This window comes from Vulpes lagopus, chromosome 6, assembly GCF_018345385.1.
Source record: "Vulpes lagopus strain Blue_001 chromosome 6, ASM1834538v1, whole genome shotgun sequence".
NCBI lineage: Eukaryota > Metazoa > Chordata > Mammalia > Carnivora > Canidae > Vulpes > Vulpes lagopus.
The window spans coordinates 105067552-105087111 of record NC_054829.1 but is presented as its reverse complement, the minus strand read 5'-3'; the positions used below and the strand labels follow the sequence as shown (position 1 = coordinate 105087111).

Genomic DNA, 19560 nt, shown 5'->3' with positions numbered 1-19560 from the left:
CTATGTGTTCGACAGTGCACATCTAGTATGAGCCACCGAGGGTGTGTCCATTCAGTCTTGTTCGCTGCTATCTCCTGCAACTGAAACATTCAATGGCACACAGTGAGCATTTGATATATTTTGGATAAACCACTGATTGCCTGGTTTGGGGGACCCTCTTGGAGGCAATCGTTTTGGGGGTGCGGATCAAAGCTTCCATTTTAGACTGATTCAGTCTGAGGTATATATGAGGCCTCTAAGTAGAGAAGTTAAGAAAGGAAGTAGATATTACAGTCTGGACTAAAAACAAAGATCTGGGTGGAGATGTAAATTAAGCACCTTGATGGGTCCTAAATCCAAAGGAATCATTGTGGATTACCTTTGGAAAGAGCAGAGAACAGAAAGAGCCCAAGACTTTACCTTTAGAGATACCAACATTTCAATGTTAAGTGACAGAAGGAAATCAGGGAAGTGTGGTGGTGCCAAGAAGTCAAAAGAGTAAGTGCTTCAAGGACAAAGGAATGGTCTACTGCTGAGAGGTCAGGAATTTAAAAAACAACAACAAAAACAAACCAAAAAAAGGGTAAGATCATCAAGATCATAACAATGATCCTGCCACACATTCCACAATCATCCCCTCTTTTAAGCCCTCCTTACAATGCTGAGTCAAAGAGAGAGTTTTTTTTTTTTTTAATTTTAAGTACAAAGAAATCTGGCCTCCAAAAGGTCAAGAAGCTCAACTACTTTATGTAAGAAACAGATTACGCCCAAGACTCTTGGTCCAGTATTACTTACAGAACATATTTTAAAGCATTGGGAATAACAGGAAACTACAGAGGTTTATAGAAAAAGCATGACTATCTGTGACTTCACCAGGTCTAAAGGTTTTGAGAATAAATGTACATTTGGCATCATCTTTTGTATACGGAACTAGACCAAGATTACATGTTGGGGATTTTTTGCAAGTTTCCTAAGTGCCTTCTGCCCTCCATTTATAATATCTAACATTCTTACCACACTGTTCCTCATAGGACTCAGTTTCTCAACCTATCTTAGGCAATGCAATAATACCACTTCTGCAGTGTATTAATATAAGTTAAATAGCTTCTTTCAGGAGAAAGATCATCAGCAAGCATTTTTCAAGTGTGTTGTTATAGGTAAATTAAGCTTTCTTTTCTGTCCTTCAAAACAGAAAGAATGAAATGATCTAGGTTAAACTCTATGGCTAAGTCGTTGCATGACCTTGAATAAAACTTCACCTTTCCTGCGCCTCACTGTTCTTATCTCCGGAACAGGGGAGTTAAATCAGAGGCTGTCTAGTTCTCAAAATAACATGACCTAATGTTATAGTTAACTAGGGTTAACTCTGTCCAGATACCGAACTTCTAGTTTGATCAGTGTGCGAAGATCCTTCCAAAGGAAGTCAAGAAACCTATGAATCAATTCTAGGGGCACCACCAGCACATGGGACATCCGGTAATGGCATGATAATTCTCCTGATCATCTCAAGGACTGAACCAGGTAAAGTATGTTTTGTAATCTGTATAGTAAAGAAATTAGGAGTGTAATTACCGTTAAAGTAGATCTTTGAAACCCCGTTATACGTTATCACTCCAACAAGTAGCAGGCTGAGTCCCTGTTACTTAGATCGTTAGGTCTTGTGACTCGTTACTTCTGTGGGTTACAGGTACTGACATAGGCTCAGAGTGAGAAAGGAGACGACTGGAGGGCTGGGTTACCTCCAGAGAGAGCCTATCTGAATATTTACGAGAACATCACGGGATACACCAAAAATAAACAAGAAAGAAAGGGGGAAGGAGGGCAGCCAGCCGGGTGGCTCAGTGGTTGAGCGTCTGCCTTTGGCCCAGGGCGTGACCCTGGAGACCCAGGATCGACTCCGACGTCGGGCTCCCTGCGTGGAGCCTGCTTCTCCCTCTGCCTGTGTCTCTGCCCCTCTCTGTGTGTCTCTCGTGAATAAATAAATAAAATCTTTTAAAGAGGCGGGGGGTGGGGGAGGAAAGAATTCGCGGGCAGAAGAGGAAAAGATGCAAAGGCAAGACCAAGTTAGGGAAATGGAATAAGTAGCAAGGATGGGGGGCGGGGGCGGGGGCGGCGGAGCGGGAAGGGCAGGGCAGGCCCGGGAGCCAGGGCGGCCGGGGGCAAGGGTGGTGGCGAAGGAGCGGCCAGTCCGGCGACTCGCCAAAGCCGGCACCGGGCGGAGGAGGGGACCGGGAGGGTGGGGCTTGCGAAGGGCAAAGGCAAGCCAAGACTTAAAAAGGGAGATGGCCCCAGCTGCTGGAGGCCGCCAGTGACTTCCGAGGCCCAGGGCAAGGGGACCCCACGAGAGATCACGGCGGGGGAGGCCCGCCGCCAGGCAGCCGGCGGAGCGGCCCGCGAGGGGGGCACACGCACGCGAGGGAGCGCCCGGGGAGCGCCCGGCCGCCGCGCCACCATGCGCGAGCTGTACAGCAAGCAGGACACCCTGGCGCTGCGGAGGAAGCACATCGGGTGAGGGCTCCAACGGCGCGGCGGGGGGCGCGGGGGGCGCGGGGGGCGGGGCGCGAGACGGCCGCGGTGGCCCGTCCTCCCGCCGCACCTGCGCGCGCGCGCCCGCCCGGGGGTCCCCGCCGCCACCGCCGCCGCCACCGCCGCCACTGCCGCCACCGCCACCGCTGCACCTGCGCGCGCGCGCCCGCCCCGGGGGGGGTCCCCGCCGCCCGCCCTCCCGCCGCACCTGCGCCCGCCCGCCCGGGGGTCCCCGCCGCCCGCCCTCCCGCCGCACCTGCGCCCGCCCACCCCCGGGGGTCCCCGCCGCCCGCCCTCCCGCCGCACCTGCGCCCGCCCGCCCCCGGGGGTCCCCGCCGCCCGCCCTCCCGCCGCACCTGCGCCCGCCCACCCCCGGGGGTCCCCGCCGCCCGCCCTCCCGCCGCACCTGCGCCCGCCCGCCCCCGGGGGTCCCCGCCGCCCGCCCTCCCGCCGCACCTGCGCCCGCCCACCCCCGGGGGTCCCCGCCGCCCGCCCTCCCGCAGCACCTGCGCCCACCAGCCCCCGGGGGTCCCCGCCGCCGTCCCCGCCGCACCTGCGCCCGCCCGCCCCCGGGGGTCCCCGCCGCCCGCCCTCCCGCCGCACCTGGGCGCGCGCGCCCACCCCCGGGGGTCCCCGCCGCCGCCTGTCCCCGCGCTGCCCGCGCTCTGCAGCCCGCGGAGGGGCCCGAGGGGGCGGGGGGCGCGGCCCGCGGCTGGAGGGCTTGACCCCCGAGGGTCCCGAGCCCCAGCCCGGGAACTCCACTCCCGGGACGGGCGCTGCGACGGGAGGTGGGAAGCTCCCCGCCACCGGCCACCAACTCGAACGTGTCTCAGAATTTATGGGCTCAAAATATTTGTCACCGTGGCCGTGAAGCGAACTCATTCTGACATCTTCTGCCTCCAGCGGACCTTTCTGCCTGCGTGCGTGGTTAGATCAGGGCTAATCCAGGCAGGGTCCTAAAACAAGACCCCGCACGTCTCTCTGGAGGCGTAGAACGCCGCGCTCCCATAGCTCGCCCAGGCGGTGCCCCCGCCGCGCTCTGCCAACGCGCGGCTCTCGCCCGTGCGCTTCTGTGTTGCCCGCGTCGGAAAGGGCTCGAAGTGCTCTAAGCGTCCAGGACTGACCGTGAAGTGGGACCTGGCCCCTGGTCCTAGGACGGTGTCTCGTCACCTGTGCGACCTCTGTCCAATTACTTTAATTTCCTCTTCTGCGGAAGCAGGAGTAACATTCTGCTTCACAGGAGCGAGCCAGTGAGATTACTAATAAGCGTGATCGGGTCTTTAAGAAGGCACGTGTGAATATGCAGGATGATCGCAGTGTTCACACGGAATCCACACTGTCCCGGGTGCCCTCGAGACAGGACTGGGGATCGGAGGAAAGAAGAATCGGTGTCCTCTTCTGAGAAGTGCTGGCCGGTTGCTCCTACTCATCTGCTGGTCTCAACCGGGGAGGTTTCTAGATGCCTCTTAGGAGACTGGTTGGGACCCTCAACCCCGCATAGGAAAAGCCCAAATGGTCCTATTCCTCCCTCATTAGCCAGGCAGCCCCTTACTCTTTTCTGATCACCAGTCTGTTCTGTTTAGTTTTCAGTCCCATGTAGTAGTTAGATTCCAATGCAAATTCAGTGATTTCAGAGAAACTAAACCGAAGCAATTCTGTGAAGGGAGGAGTGGAGCCGTGGACGGCCTGATAGAATTTTACCTGAAGTCTGAGTGGTGAGGTGGAAAGTACCCACAGCAAGGGAAGGTGAAGTCTGCAGTGAACAGCCCACATTCATGATTCAAAGGTTTTCTTTGGCTTTTAACTCACAGGTATATAAACTAACAGCTGGGATTGAACCAATAAGAAATTCTCATTGAATATTAGTTTCATTTTAACTGATGACACTTAAGCTGAGGCAGTTTTAAATTAAGATTACCTATACACAATAATTAAAATAGTTTCTAAAAAGTTGCATATCAATTTAATATATAAGCATCTAATTACCCTTCAAAATACCTCCAGTGCACGTGCCTTTTTCTTTGTGCAGGCAAAGTCACCAAAATTAAAATAACATATTCCATTTTAGTTTCTACATGTTCAGAGGGTGAACATCAGAAAACTTTGTGATGTTTCTCTGTTGCTAAAATTTATACTCCAGACATTCATCCAAATAACCAAGAATATGGATGACTTTTTATTATGCTCAAAATAATGGATTAAGGGGTAAGAAGAATAGTTGATTTCATTATTTAAGAATGGTAAATCCATTTGATACAGGACAAGCACCACTTAAAAGACTTGAAACAGTCTCTTGTAAAATCTCTTCTACAGTATTTATTATCAATTTATTTGTACTCAGCTTTCAGTGCTATTCATTTCTTTAATTAGATCAGAAGAGGAGAGAGAGAAAGCAAGCAAGCACTGGCTTGGGTTGTGGTTTGGACTGTCTACTTCCAAATTCTGTTTTGTTTTGTTTTTTCACTTACTAGCTGTGTAATCTTGAACAAATTTCTTGATTTTTCCGTGCCTCAGTTTCCTCACCTGTAAAAATGTGAATAATAGCCCCTACTTCATTTGATATTTGGGAGGATTAAATGAAATACTTGTAATATTTGTTGCTTCCTGACACATAGTAAACTTCAAAAAAAAAAAAAAAGTTAGGTTTTTGGTTTTTGTTTTGTTGTGTTTTGTTTTGTTTTCTGGTAGAATAAAACTTCCCAAAGCAAAATTAGTTATTGATTTGTGTAATTAGAGCTGTCAGAGTTGATCCATGTACCTCTAAACAGAGTTGTCAAATCGTGGCAAACCTAATATAACAAACATATAAACTGTGAGCAATGTCACAAAGGGGGGATTAAAGTAGAAGGTTCCATGCTATTGTGAAATGATAATTAAAAAAAATAACGTATGTCACCCAGATTGTGTTTTTCCCTTTCCTTTATGTAATTGAAATTTTCCACTGATCGTGACCTTCACTGAGAAGGAAAAACACGGAGCAGACCTTCCAGACCGAAGTGTTTCCTTTCATTATTTCTAGGCCCTCCTGCAAAGTCTTCTTTGCTGCGGATCCCGTCAAAATAGTGCGAGCCCAGCGGCAGTACATGTTTGACGAGCGAGGCGACCGGTACCTGGACTGCATCAACAACGTTGCCCACGGTAAACGTCCTGTCCCTGCTGGGGAGCGAGGCAGCCGCAGCATCACTAAGCTTTGCCCCGGGCGGCAGGTGCCGTGGCCGCTCCTCGCTGGTGGGGCCAGCAGTGCTAGCCTGGCAGTCACAGCGCACTGTGGCAGAGAAAGCCACTCCGCTTTTTTTCTTTTTTCTTTTTTTTCCTCCCCCTTGCTTCAGAATTCCCCTCACTTCCCAGGAATTTAGAATTGTAATTCCTTTTTTGGGTTTTTGTCTCCTAAATTTTAGTGGGACACTGTCACCCAGAAGTGGTCAAGGCTGCCCTGGAACAGATGGAAGCGCTAAACACAAATTCTCGATTCCTCCATGACAATATTGTTGAGTATGCCAGGCGCCTGTCAGCAACCCTGCCGGAGAAACTCTCCGTTTGCTATTTTACAAACTCGGGGTAGGTTTTGAGGTTTCGCACCCACCCCCATTCCCACCAGTCTGGTTTTTTACCCTCTCACATATAACCTTTCTTTTTTATTCCTGGTGGAGCATATACGGCTAAGGTTTCCAGAGATTCTTGCCCTTTGCTAAATGACAACCCAATGGGGCCTGATGGTCTGTTTCTTTGGCTTTACTTCATGAGCTTGTGGGAGATAAGATCCCCAGCAGTGAGTTCCAGGGTTTCTGACCCAGCCAGTGACACTAACATGTACATGCCACGCAACTTTTTATTACTGTGGCTTCCTTGGTGAAAGATGGGGAAAGCAGACCTGGTATGCCTTCGTATCCCTAAAGGTTAAATCCTTGGGTGGTAACGATGGCAAAAATATCCAAGCCTGCCGTTCATGTGAGAAAACCTAACCAGTCAAATGACTCTCACCTACTGAGGAGGTAGAGTAAGTAGGTAAAGAGTCAGTGGGCCTGGATAGTTTTTTTATGGCGTGAATGAGGGATTTTAGCAAAAAAAAGAATCCTACTAAACAAGCCATAACTTTGGTAAGGCTTTTGATTGACTTGCTTCTTAGGCATTCAACATTTCCTCAACACAAATACAAAAAAGGCAAGAGGAAATTCAAAAGAATAGATGTGTTCCAGCCTTTAAATTCTGTAAATCCAAGTTATTATGTATACATTCTGTGGACTATTATGCAGACATTAAAAATATGTTTTTGGAACTACATGTCTAATGACAGGTGAAAAGCTCAAAATGAGATGTTATATTGGGAAGAAAGCTGTACAAACAGCAAAAACTCATATTTTAAAAATTATGTATATGTATAAATGTGTTAAAACTATTAGAAATTCTGTAAATGTTCGGTTATATGATACTGTGATTCACTTTTGTCTTCAATGAAATTTTAAACCAAATTTATAAGCAGAAGATTGTCCCTTTTTCGTTGTAAAGAATTAAGGTATTTTAGGATCTAATTTATTGTTCTAAAGCATTTTTGCCTTCAGTACATTAAATATTTGGCTTTGATTTCTAAGGAATCCTCTATTGTCAAAGAGTGCTGTCACCGGAGACTGGAGGTGACAGACTTAGGATAGTACAAAGAATAATCTTGAAGTTAAACAGACTTCAGTCTGAATGCTGGCTCTATGTCTTTCTAGCTGTGAGAACCTCTGCCTCCTTCACCTCTCTGACGAGGTTTCTTTATCCCTTAAAAGGAGATGGCAACCCTTGCCTTGCAAAGGAGTTACTAGAATAAATGCAAACAAAACACTGAGCATGATGTCTGGCAGATAGTAAACATCCCACAAATGATTGTTTTCTTTTTCTGTGTCTGAGTAGTATATTTAGGCTGTCTAAGCCAAGTAGAAAAAAATTATGATCTTTATTTTATCGATAAGGAACTGATCGACTATTGGGTCAGTACAACCACAACATAGTTTAGTGGTCAAGTTGATGGGCTCTCCCACTCCCATTCCTCCCTTTGAGATCAGGCTTAATGCGGGCTTCCCAATATTCTCAACGTTAGTCACCTACCGATGTCGCTGAACTGGGCAGAAGTTTGAAATGAGCAGTGTATCCTTTGAATTGGGTTTCTTCTGTGTGTCTCGTTCTTTATTGAAGATATCTGGGAAACTTGTGTTGGAAGGATGAAGTGAGATCACCGAGTGGGCAAGACCAAAGGGGAGAGAGAGGATTCCCCGTACATTTCTGACTGACTGGGATCTTACAACTTTTGTAATTAATATTTTGAAATACTTGAAAGAGTGTATTGAAATATTTTAAAAAGAACGTATAACCCCTCTCTCTGAGTTGTCTTAACAGATCTGAAGCCAATGACTTAGCGTTACGTTTGGCTCGGCAGTTCAGAGGCCACCAAGATGTGATCACTCTTGACCAGTAAGTTGTAGGTGCAAGACTTCTAAGTAAGAAGCTCCTTTAAGAGACAAAATTTTACTGATCCTGTCCATAGTAATACTACAAGCATATATGGAGGAGGGTGGATACATGGCATGATGATTTTTATTATGTATTAAGGTATCAGGGCCAGCTTAGGCCTGCAAGATACTTAATTCCGTCTCAGTTCCTGCAAATGGAGGGGGCTCTCTTGGATGCTGTGATCATGGCCTTATGGGCTTTGCATGAATCATTAACTGTTTATTGAGCCACTATAATGCATTACTCAATATCTTTCAAAATAAAAATAGAATTGATTTCTTCAGACTCTATACGTTCACATCACTACTGTGATTATCCACTGTAATTAATTTAAAAGATAACAATTTAGAGCAAATTTTAAAGAAAATGAGAAACCAAGTAAAAGATAGTACTTTCTCCTTAGTTTATGACTATTCTCAGCCATTATTTAATCTCATCTCTTTAACATGAATTTATTACATTTAAAATAAATTCATTTTCTTTTCATTTGTTTTCTACCTCTCTACCCCCCTAACCTCAGTCACAGAGGATTAAATTGAACACAAACCTCATTTCTTGCCATTAAATAGGCTTCTCTTGTGTTATGCGTTGGACCATATGTTCATTTTCTATTGCTGCTATGAGAAATAAACCACAAACGTAGTGACTTAAGCAACATGAATTTATTCTCTCATGGTTCTGGAGGTCAGAAATCCAAAATGGGTCTCCCTGGACCAAAATCAAGGTATCAACAGGACTGTGTGCTCCTTCTGGAAGCTCCTTCTGTTTTCTTGCCTTGCCCACCTTTTAGAGGCTGCCTGCCTTCCTTGCTCGGGAGCCCTCCTCTCATCTTCAGAGCCAGCCATTCCACCACTGCCCCCAGCCTCACCTCACTTCCTCTGCCTCTGTCCACCATCCCCCTGCCTCCTCCTTTCGCTTGTAAAGACTCTTGTGATTCCACTGGACCCTCCAGGATTGCCTCTCCATCTCAAGATTCTGAATTTACTCACATCTGTGAAGGCCCTTTGGCCATGTAATATATTCCTAGGGTCCTAGGACTAGAATGTGGGCATCTTGAGAGAGGGTGCATTGTTCTGCCTACCATAGTTCATTTTTTGTTTCTCTTTTATTCCGGTTTCCCGCCCCCCCCTCCACCTACAAACAATTGTTCTAATCTGTCAGATGTACATCTTTTATTTTTGTATTCCTTTTTTTAAAGATTTCATTTATTTATTTGAGAGAGAGCATGGGGGGGGAGGGGTAGAGGGAGAAGCAGACTCCCTGCCAAGCAGGGAGCCTGATGTGGGGCTGGATTCCAGGACCTTTGGATCATCACCTGAGCCAAAGGTAGACACATTTTTTAACTGACTGAGCCACCCAGGATCCCTATTTTTGTATTTTTATTAATATATATTATGTGAATCTGTTTTAATTTTACAAAAACTGCTATAAATCTCTTTCTGTTTTGAACTTTTTTCCCTTGGCACTGTTTCAAGTCTATATTACTGGATGTACATCTAGTCTCTTAATTCAGTGTTGTCTGGTAGAAATATAGTATGAGCCACATAGGGCATTTAAAATTTCCTAGTAGTCAATATATTCAAAATATCACTTCAACAGTTAATATAAAATATATTGAGATTTTTCTTTTTTTTTTTTTTTTATTAAATCTCCAAAATCCAATGTGTGTCCTACACTTACGATGTGTGGGCAGTAGCTGCCATAGGGGACAGTGCAGCTCAAACTCCTGCCTCATCCTCCCCACAGAGGAGGCTACTGTCACTCTCCTTTTCTCCTCACTTCTGGAAGTGACTCTCATTGAGCATCCTTGTACATGTGACCTTATGGACCTTTTAAGAAGGTCTTAGGGATAAACACCCGGAAACAGAATTGCCAGCCCCTAGGGGTCCTAGAAACATTGTTAATTTGACTAACTACTGCCAGATTAGTCTCCAGAATGGTTGCATGAAAGGTCCCATTTTCCCCTATTCTCACCAAAACCTTATAGTACCCTGCTTTCTCATTTTTTTCTAACTTCTGCCAGTCCAATAACTAAAATGGTATCAATGTTGTTTTAATGTGCAGTTTCCTAATTATGGGTTTGAGTATCTCTTCAGATACATGCATTTGTGATTTCTCTTCTGAGAAGTACCTGTTCATATTCTTTGCCCATTTTTCTTTTGGGATTCCCATCTGTTTCTTGTTGGTTTGTGTTTGCTGATATAGTCTAGATCAAAAGATCTCAACCTTGACTGTGTCTTAAAATTACCTGGGAAAAAATTTCCCTAAATGCCAATGCCCAGGCCCCACACCAGACCAATTAAAGAAAATCAGAAGTGGATTCCAGGAAACACTATATATTCTTAAATTTCCCAGGTGGTTCTACCATGCGGGCAGAGTTGAGAACCACCAGTGTGAATGAGCATTTTACTTTGAAACATTTCAGAATCTTTTCCCACACTATCATGTGTCTTTTAGCTTTGTCCATGGTATCTTTCAACAGAAATCTTTCATTTTGATCAGATCAAATAAATAAAATTTTCATCATACGGTTTATGTGTTCTAAGTTTTGTTAATATCTCTCCCCCTACACCTCCCACATCCCCAGAGCACAAAGATATTCTTCTTCATTTTCTTCTACTGCCTCGTATGAAATCTACCCCTGTGTTACATTTATGTGTGGGTGTGTCTCTGATTTGGCCTTCTGTCCCAGTCTCCAGTTTGTTCTCATTTGGATGCATGCTAACTTTATTACTGTGGCTTTGTAGCATGCTTTAATCTTGCTAAGGGAAGTCCTCTCTGTTTGTTTTATCTATTCGTGGGCTTTTTAAAAATTTCTTTTCCAGATCTCCCAATTATGCCTCTGTGCAAGAAACAGAAAAGGGAATATTATAACCACCTATATTTTAAGCAAGAGAAAAGAATCTCACAGCCACTTGGCCATCTCTTAATCATAGTTCTTCCTGAAGAGACCTCCTGCTCTTACCAACTTGTGTTTGCCCAGCATATGCAATCAGACATCCCGTAGAAACCATTCCAGACAGAAACACAGCCCATTCTGTGATATAAAGTTGTTTTTAGAACTTACTAGAATGTAACTGTCAAATAAATTTAAAGGATACATACTTTTCAAGTTTTTCATGAAGCTATAGAAAACAATTTTTGCATTTAGACAATCTAATTTAGCACACCTAATATCATCCTAAGAAATTAAGTTTTCTTTGCCTGCTTAAAAAAATTGTCTATAAGGATACATACTTGGTTTCCTATGCGTTTTATTACATGAACAAAGAGAACTGGACAAATTAAATGGCCAATCTTGCCATGAAGAATTAGATCCTGTATAGTTCTATCTGGCACTAAGGTTGAGATTTTCCCTTGATGACGTACAATGCTATTTTTCATATACTACAAAAACTTCCTTCTCTGAGTGATTTTAGTTACTGTTCTTTTTCTTTTCAGTGCTTACCATGGTCACTTATCATCTTTAATTGAGATCAGCCCATATAAATTCCTAAAGGGCAGAGATGTCAAGAAAGAATTTGTGCATGTGGTAAGTATCTTAGAATCCAAAAATCAGAAAGTTAGTACTGGAAGAATGCCTAAGGACAATCCAGCCTGATCCTTCCATCAAAACGAAGCTATGAAAAAAGAAACTAAGATCAAGAGCATTTATGTGACTTACTAAAGTCAAAAGGCCAGTTAATGACAGGATATGGTTTAAAATCCATTGATGAGCATCACAATCAGCAAATTAGCATAGTGGTAGTGAAAGCTATTATTCATTGCTATCATTTTATTTTCCTCACCTTTTGGTCTTCAAGTTTTCTGTCACTGATGCCAGCTTGAAATTTGGCGTTAAATCTAACATGTATGAGTGTCTTAAACTGCTCTATGCTAAATTGTTATATAGAGTTATGAAGTAAAATGAAAAGTAAAAAAAATTAAGAAACCAATCAAGTCATTGTTGAAACATAAAAACTCATTTGGTTTAATTAAGGATCAGTAGACTTTCATAAGAGAATTGTCAGTTCTTTCTTCCAAAATGTTAAGACTTGGCATCAGTGCTAAAGCATTCTAGTTTTTGGATGATTGCAGTTTGCCATATAGTCGGTAAGTGTTGGTTTATTTTCAATATAGAATAGTTAATAAAATTTTCATCCATTGAAATTTTCAAATACAGCAATCACACTTGTTGATTTGAATGTGTTCTTTATTTGAATAGGGATGCAGTCTTGACTTACAAGGGTCTAGGAGCAAATCCAAGCTCCTGTTCACAATACAAAGACCTCAGCTTTCACAGAATTCAGGAATGTTAAGGAAAAAGAACAAAAGAACCTAGAGTCACTTAAGTCCACATGGTCACCTTTCTAAATGCTCTTGTGGGGAAGTGCCTTTTTGTAATAGCTCATCTGTCCAAGACGTGAATCTTAAGAAACTCTACCATTTGGTTTTCAGGCACCAGCTCCAGATACTTACAGAGGAAAATACAGAGAAGACCATGCAGACCCAGCCAATGCTTATGCAGATGAAGTGAAGGAAATTATTGAAAAAGCTCATAACAGTGGAAGGAAGGTTTGTATTCATAGTTTTGAAAACAGCTTAACATCTTTTATGAAGTGGATTGAAATCACTGTGACACACTGGAAAAGTGGAAAAGGATTAGATCTCAATTCCCTTTCTATTTTTCTCCACTTACATTTCATTCAGCTCATGTTTCAAAAAGTGCATTATTATGATCATGCCTCCAAGATTACCTATTTTTATTTATTCTGGAAATGCAATCACTATGCCTGTTCCAGGACTGGTGGCCTAATTCTCACTTTCCCAGTGGGATGCCGACTCTTGTCCAAAGGGCTAGAGGGAGAGAGGATTAGGAAAGGTGATAGGCCAGGGACAGACTCTTCCAAATGAAAGTAGCATGGGGGGCTGAAATACAAAGAAGGGGAAGAGGCATAGTGGCCTTGGGGCCTCTGAACCAATGAGGGTTCCTAGGCCCAGGAAGCCTTGGTGCTTCCCTTGAACTGGTACAACTTTCCTGAAGCTGCAGACCCTGGGTTAACAAAGGCAAAACAAATGTTTCTCCAATCTGAGCCTGAGCTTCGAAGACAGAACCAGAATCCTCTGGTAAGAAAAAGAGTTCCATTTTCTCAGTCTTCACCCTACTATCTTCTGCTTAACATAAATACTCAGCCCATTTGGGGGTGATTTATGTGGAGTTTTAAAGTTTGATATATGCTTTGCCTTTAAACTGGCTTATGGCATCAATATGGCAATAAACAAATCTTAATTGAGATAAAAAAATGAAGACTTTGCTTTTTCCAATTCAAATATATTTATCTTAGTGACTAGAGAGTCATTTGTATTTAACGGTTTTCTTCCCATCCCATTCATTGTTTGTAGCTGTGCAACTAGTCCCAGGTGCTCCCTGTTATGGGGAGCTTTATATGCTTTTCTTTTTCAAGGGTAGTCTGTATCTTCTTATACAACGGTAAAGAGGGCTTCTAGAAAAAAAATTCACATTACCCGGATCACATGGTATTTTTGCTGCTAGAAGGTTTGGATAACTTTTTCAATTACATTAACATTCAGTAGTTACTGACTTGATGCTGTTCTGTTAACAATGCTGAAAGCAATGAGCAAATAGAAGATGGAGGCTTCAGAATATTAGATGTGCTTGCAAAGTCAGGGGATTTTAGAGCAGCAAACTCTTAAGTCCATTGGCTTTGTTTTATAGCTAATAAATGAAATATTTAAAAGTGAAGAACTTAAGCCAAGGTAATATAGTTACTGGATGTAGTCTGGACTAGGGCCTTGGTTCTGTTGACTCCATATCTCATCCTCTGCCTATGCTTTCTCTTCTTGATTCAATGTTACCTATTTTCTACTCCTCCTTTCTTCCTCTCTAGAGCATTTCCTTTGTAATTCCTCTTGTGAATTGCCTGATTCCGTTGAGTTAAGCCCGGTTCAGGGTAAGAACTAGAAATATAGCATAGTAACTAAAGTGTGTGGCCAGAAGTCACCCTGGACTTTCCTGAGAGCAAATTCCAGGCTCAGGCAGTCCTCCTTCACCAAGCTGAGGAAACAGACACCGCGATAATGGGTTTAGAACCTGGGTAATTTTTTTAGAAATTCATATCAAAGACTGCTCAAAACATCATTCTTGCTCAGTTGATCCTAAGGAAAACACTGCATTTAATTTTTTTTAAGATTTATTTATTTATTTATTCATGATAGACATAGAGAGAGAGAGAGGCAGAGACACAGGAGGAGGGAGAAGCAGGCTCCATGCCAGGAGCCCGATGTGGGACTCGATCCTGGGACTCCAGGATTGCGCCCTGGGCCAAAGGCAGGCGCTAAACCGCTGAGCCACCCAGGGATCCCCTGCATTTAATTTAATAATGGAGAACTGGAGGTTGCCCTTCCTCCATTTCTCATGGTAGTTCCACTGGTACTCTAGAATTTCAGAAACAGGTGCTTCAGATCAGTTGCTTCTCCAGCACGGACATCTTTTCTTTTTGTCATCAAGTGGCCTATTTGCTACTTGACATAGGTCCATTCCCGACCATTTTGAAAATAACCTGCTCTGATAAGAAGTCCTCTTTTTTAGGGGGTTCAAGGGGGACCTAATGGACTTTGACGCCGTCTTCTCTTGTATAGATTGCTGCCTTTATTGCTGAATCCATGCAGAGTTGTGGCGGACAAATAATTCCTCCAGCAGGCTACTTCCAGAAAGTGGCAGAGTATGTACTTGACCTGGGCACTCTTTGTCAAATTGAAGGCTCTGTGACAGTTCTGAGAGGCCATATTGGTTAAAATATTGAAATACTTCCAGACTAGCTGGTCAATAGCCACTTCGGCATGCCTGCCACACCAGGACTCCCCAGAACCCCTCTACCTTCCCAAGATCCAGCAAATAAAGGGATAAAGGGTTTACACGTGGTCCAGCAGGGGGAGCCTCCGGGGCTGGGCTCCGGTCCCCAGCCTGGCATCCTCTCTGGCTGGTGCCCATGCCTTACCAATTAGTAAACCTTTGAAGATTAACCCTGCTAAACACTACTTCTTGTTCACTTCTTTCTCTTCCCACTTAAAATACCACAGTAGAGCTTACTTGAAGCAGCACAAACCTAAATAATAAGAATGTGTCTACTCTGGAAATTATGTGATTATATTTCAAAGTCAGTGACATCATGGAGATGTCACTGGGGATTTGAGCACGGAAATGTTTTTGACAACGATTCCAGACCTCAAGTTAACATTTTCTTAGGCCCTCCATAATCGGTATCTTTGTGGGTGGGTTTGGGGATTCTCGATGACCTGAAAACATTAGATTTCCCTTTTGCTTTGCAGATATGTACACAGAGCAGGAGGTGTGTTTATTGCTGATGAAGTTCAGGTGGGCTTTGGCCGAGTTGGGAAACATTTCTGGAGCTTCCAAATGCAGGGCGAAGACTTTGTTCCAGACATCGTCACAATGGGGAAACCAATGGGCAATGGCCACCCAATGGCATGTGTGGTAACAACCAAAGAAATCGCAGAAGCCTTCAGCAGTTCTGGGATGGAATACTTCAATACGGTAAATTTTGGCCTCCCGGTTTATGCTAAGAGGGGAAAATATTGTGTGTTCTTATACTTCTTGCCAATGTAGTAAAAAATAAAGTTTAGTATTGCCAGCTAACTACCCCAGGACCCTAGCCAAACTTTTATCTAACTATATTTCATTCTCTGGCATAATTCTTGTATTTTTCCTTGTGTATCTTTCCCCTTTCTAAAATGATTAATTGTTCCAGTGATAAATGGTTGCCTTGCTAAACTCTAGAGATTATGATGTTTCATTCACAGGTGGTATGATCTTCTTTATTTTGTATCACATTTAAATTCCCCCAAACATTTCTAAAGTGTTTAGATGATACAGTACTATAAATGTTATATGGCTGTCACAGGAGATACTAAAGTTTCTATCTTTGGGAAATTTTATTTCCTTGGTTTTACCCCCCAAAAGTCATGAACTTTAAGCTTGGAAAAATTATTATAGTTTGTGCCATATGTGTAATAGGACTTGTGACAATGAAAAGTAAGATTCAAATCTAAGGACATAAATTATTGAGAGAAAATGCCATTGCTTAGCTGTTTTTACACAAGTGTTCAGAGGCAGAACCCTTATCCCCCTCAGTGAACCACACTCTGAAATTCTTAGTTCCCAGTGCAATGTCTGGTTTTTGTTTAGATGAACTAATAAATTCCCTGATAGTCCTTCATACCAATTATGCAGCATGGAGAATAAAATTTGGAATGAATTTTCACTCAGTCGTAAACAAATAGAATCACACTATATTCCAAATCTAAAAAGTTTACATCACAAGAGAAAAATTCACTGAAATTATATCTTTACCTGCTTATGTATGAGCCAATTTCTCGTAGATGAAGCAATACCAATAATTCAACCATTGTGGATTCTTTTAAATCCTTTTTCTGCAGTATGGAGGAAATCCAGTATCTTCTGCTATTGGTTTGGCTGTCCTGAATATAATTGAAAATGAAGACCTTCAAGGAAATGCCACTAGAGTGGGGGATTATCTTACTGAGTTACTCAATAAACAGAAGGCTAAACACACTTTGATAGGAGACATCAGGTACGTTTATTATGAAATTGTCGTGTGGCTATTCATTTTTCCAAATGAAAATAGCTTAAACTTTATCTTATAAATTTAAAATAAATTACATAAAACTAAATCTAGAAAACACTAAAAAACATTTTTAAAAACCTCATTCTTAATTTAGAACCCTGATATAAAAATTAACCACTGTTAACTTTTGGGTATATATCGTTCCCAACTTTTATACTTTAAAAAATAAATAAAGCCAGTATAACTTTAGCCCCTAAGAGATGAGAAGAAGTAACTTAAAGTAACTCTAAAAGATTTACTAAAAATTATTAAAATTACATCCTGGAAAACTTGGTATTTTTCATAGATATATATAAATATTGAACATTTATCATCATTACTGTCTGGAGAAACTAGCATAAGGAGGTTGTTTCTTAAGACTTTTTCTTTTATAATTAAGTAAAGAAAAAAAACTGGGTGACAAAACCAAGTTGATTTCAAAAACTGGAAAGACCTGTGGCACTGGATTGATATCTTGGATTAGTTAGAATCAATAACAGGTTACCCCTACAGGGAATTATATCCGCTTCAAATTAAACTGAAGTTTGGGGACAGTGGTAATATTTTATGACAATGCAGTATCTGATAGAGCATCTGTCATGTTTTCTTTCTTTACCTTCCTCAGGGGCATCGGCCTGTTTATCGGAATTGACTTGGTGAAGGACCGGCAGGAAAGGACCCCGGCCACAGATGAAGCTCAACATGTCATCTACAAGTAAGAGCACCCCGACACCTGACTGGTCTCCCACTTTGAAACCTGTCCCCTCTCCCCCCCGCCCCCCGCAACTTGAAATCTTCTTTTACTTCCCCCCACATCTCCAAATAAGGGAAGTTTGAGACGCATGCAGTTGATAAATGTGGGCTGCTTGCATGAGAATACTGAGCTGCTCTGTGTTCACATCATTCTTAAATAACCTGTTACTAGTTGTATGCACTCACGCATATTTCCTGCGCTAATTAGGATGAAAGAAAAGCGAGTCCTTCTCAGTGCCGACGGACCGCATAGAAATGTGCTTAAAATAAAACCACCTATGTGCTTCACGGAAGAAGATGCGAAATTTATGGTGGACCAACTCGATGAGATCCTAACAGGTCTGTTCACTGACGTTTAAGATGCCACCTTGTCCCACACTGGGTCATACAGAACTGTGCGTGGGGTTTTTCACAACAGAAGTGAAAGAGATTGGAAATGAATGTTCAGCTTTGTATGTAGAACTAGAAAAAGGTAGCTGAAAAGGCAATAACTATGTAGACTCTTCATTAAATCTAAATTTTCTGCCTGGGCTCCCACAGTTCCAGCTCTGGGTTTTTAAGGACCTGAAGACAACTTTATTTTTCTCTACTTTCACTTTTTTAAAAAGCTGCAGGTCTGCCTTACACTGAGCACCACAGATGCTGCAGTGTACAGTGTGTTAGCATTTTGCCTTGGAAATGTGAGAAACATTAATAATAAAAATTATAGGTTACAGGTTAACAATCATTTGCTATATGCTGAATTGTTTGACTTGTGTATTTCACTTACTACATTAACTCTTGAGGCTTTCTGTTTGCCATTCAGAATTAGCCTTGTCATAGGAATTTATCTTTTGCTTACTACCTGTATTATATACTTAAGTTCATTTGTTTTTCTGTTATGAACATAAATTGAGCTTAAAAAGTGAACTAACAATGTAAAACCATGTTGGAAAACGTAACGTACTGTCAAATGTTAGAACATTTTTTATTTTGCTTTAGTTATATTTTCAAGATTCAACTTCTCTGCTCCCTTCTCAGACTTTTGGGGTTAGGGTAAGGCCGATAAGCCAGGAATTGATATATCATACAAAATAGATTGTCAGTGTTGGAAAACTTGAGAGCCATCCCAAGTTATCTTTAATATGGTCACTGTCTTTGAACCAAGAGTACTCTCACACCCACACTTGGCAAGCATTCTTCACACACCTGCGTGAAGGGCCAGGTAGAAAGAAGAGTATAGGATGGGGCAAGTCTGTACCCTTGCTTCAGAGTCATCTCAGAGATTGAGCATTAATAACAGTGAGGTGAAGAACTTACTTTGAATAAAGTGAATGGGGCATACCTAACACAGGTTTAGTGTCGCTTGTAAATGATAATGATGAAATGCTACAATGAAAGTTTAAAAGCAGCAATTCTAATATTTTAAACACAGTACATTTACTTCTCAGTTCTTCATTAAAGGTATTTTTATTTTTTAAAAAGGTATTTTTACAGACAGCAAAAAGTTTTGTTTTTTTTTTTTAAGATTTTTATGTTATCCTGTCTTCTCCATTGTATCTTCTTTGATGTAGTTTTAGAAGAAGCCATCGGAGCCAAAAGTGAGAGTGTGATCTCTGAGAATACTCCATGCAGAGCAAAGGTAAGAAAGAGTCTGCTACTCTATTTTTAGGGGAAATTTTTAAAACTTTGGAAAATTAAAAGTAATGCAAAGTTTTAAAAAATTGTACAATAACCTTTAGAATAGAATCCACCTTTGCTAGGGTTGGCTTGCTGTTGCAATTTTGAGTGCACAATTACATTCCAAAACAAGTGTCATACCACTTGAAAGAAATAAAGCAGGGGCACCTGGGTGGCTCAGTTGGTTAAGCATGTGCCTTCAGCTCAGGTCATGATCCTGGGGCCCTGGGATGGAGCCCCACATCAGGCTCCCTGCTCGATGGGGAGTCTGCTTCTTGCTCTCCTCCCCACTTGTGCTCTCTGTCACTATCTCTGTCTCTCTCTCAAATAAATAAAATCTTTAAAAAAAAAAAAAAAAGGAAAGAAAAAGAAGAAAAAGAAATAAAAGAAATAAAGTCAAAGAGCCGTTCTTACAGGATTATACCCATAACCAAAAAAATCCCTCATGCCTGCAAAGGGAACCAGCAAAATATAGAAAGAAATGATGACAAATGTCCTAAGCTCCTTC

The 19560-nt window shown here is 42.4% G+C and overlaps 1 protein-coding gene across 4 annotated transcripts in view; it reads left to right on the top strand.

Annotated features, from left to right (window-relative positions):
- Positions 1-2251: 2251 nt before the first annotated feature.
- Positions 2252-19560, top strand: part of ETNPPL (ethanolamine-phosphate phospho-lyase) — a 37391-nt gene continuing 20082 nt past the window's right edge. The window contains exons 1-12 of one of the 4 annotated variants that reach the window (XM_041759059.1): positions 2252-2487; positions 5525-5643; positions 5904-6063; positions 7870-7956; positions 11437-11527; positions 12433-12549; positions 14635-14717; positions 15325-15550; positions 16453-16607; positions 17266-17355; positions 17602-17732; positions 18947-19014. In XM_041759059.1, the coding sequence (XP_041614993.1) occupies positions 2432-2487; positions 5525-5643; positions 5904-6063; positions 7870-7956; positions 11437-11527; positions 12433-12549; positions 14635-14717; positions 15325-15550; positions 16453-16607; positions 17266-17355; positions 17602-17732; positions 18947-19014 (1383 nt within the window). In that variant the 5' untranslated portion in view covers positions 2252-2431. The remainder of the gene's footprint in view (positions 2488-5524; positions 5644-5903; positions 6064-7869; positions 7957-11436; positions 11528-12432; positions 12550-14634; positions 14718-15324; positions 15551-16452; positions 16608-17265; positions 17356-17601; positions 17733-18946; positions 19015-19560) is intronic. The other 3 variants (XM_041759060.1, XM_041759062.1, XM_041759061.1) reach the window with 3 other exon arrangements.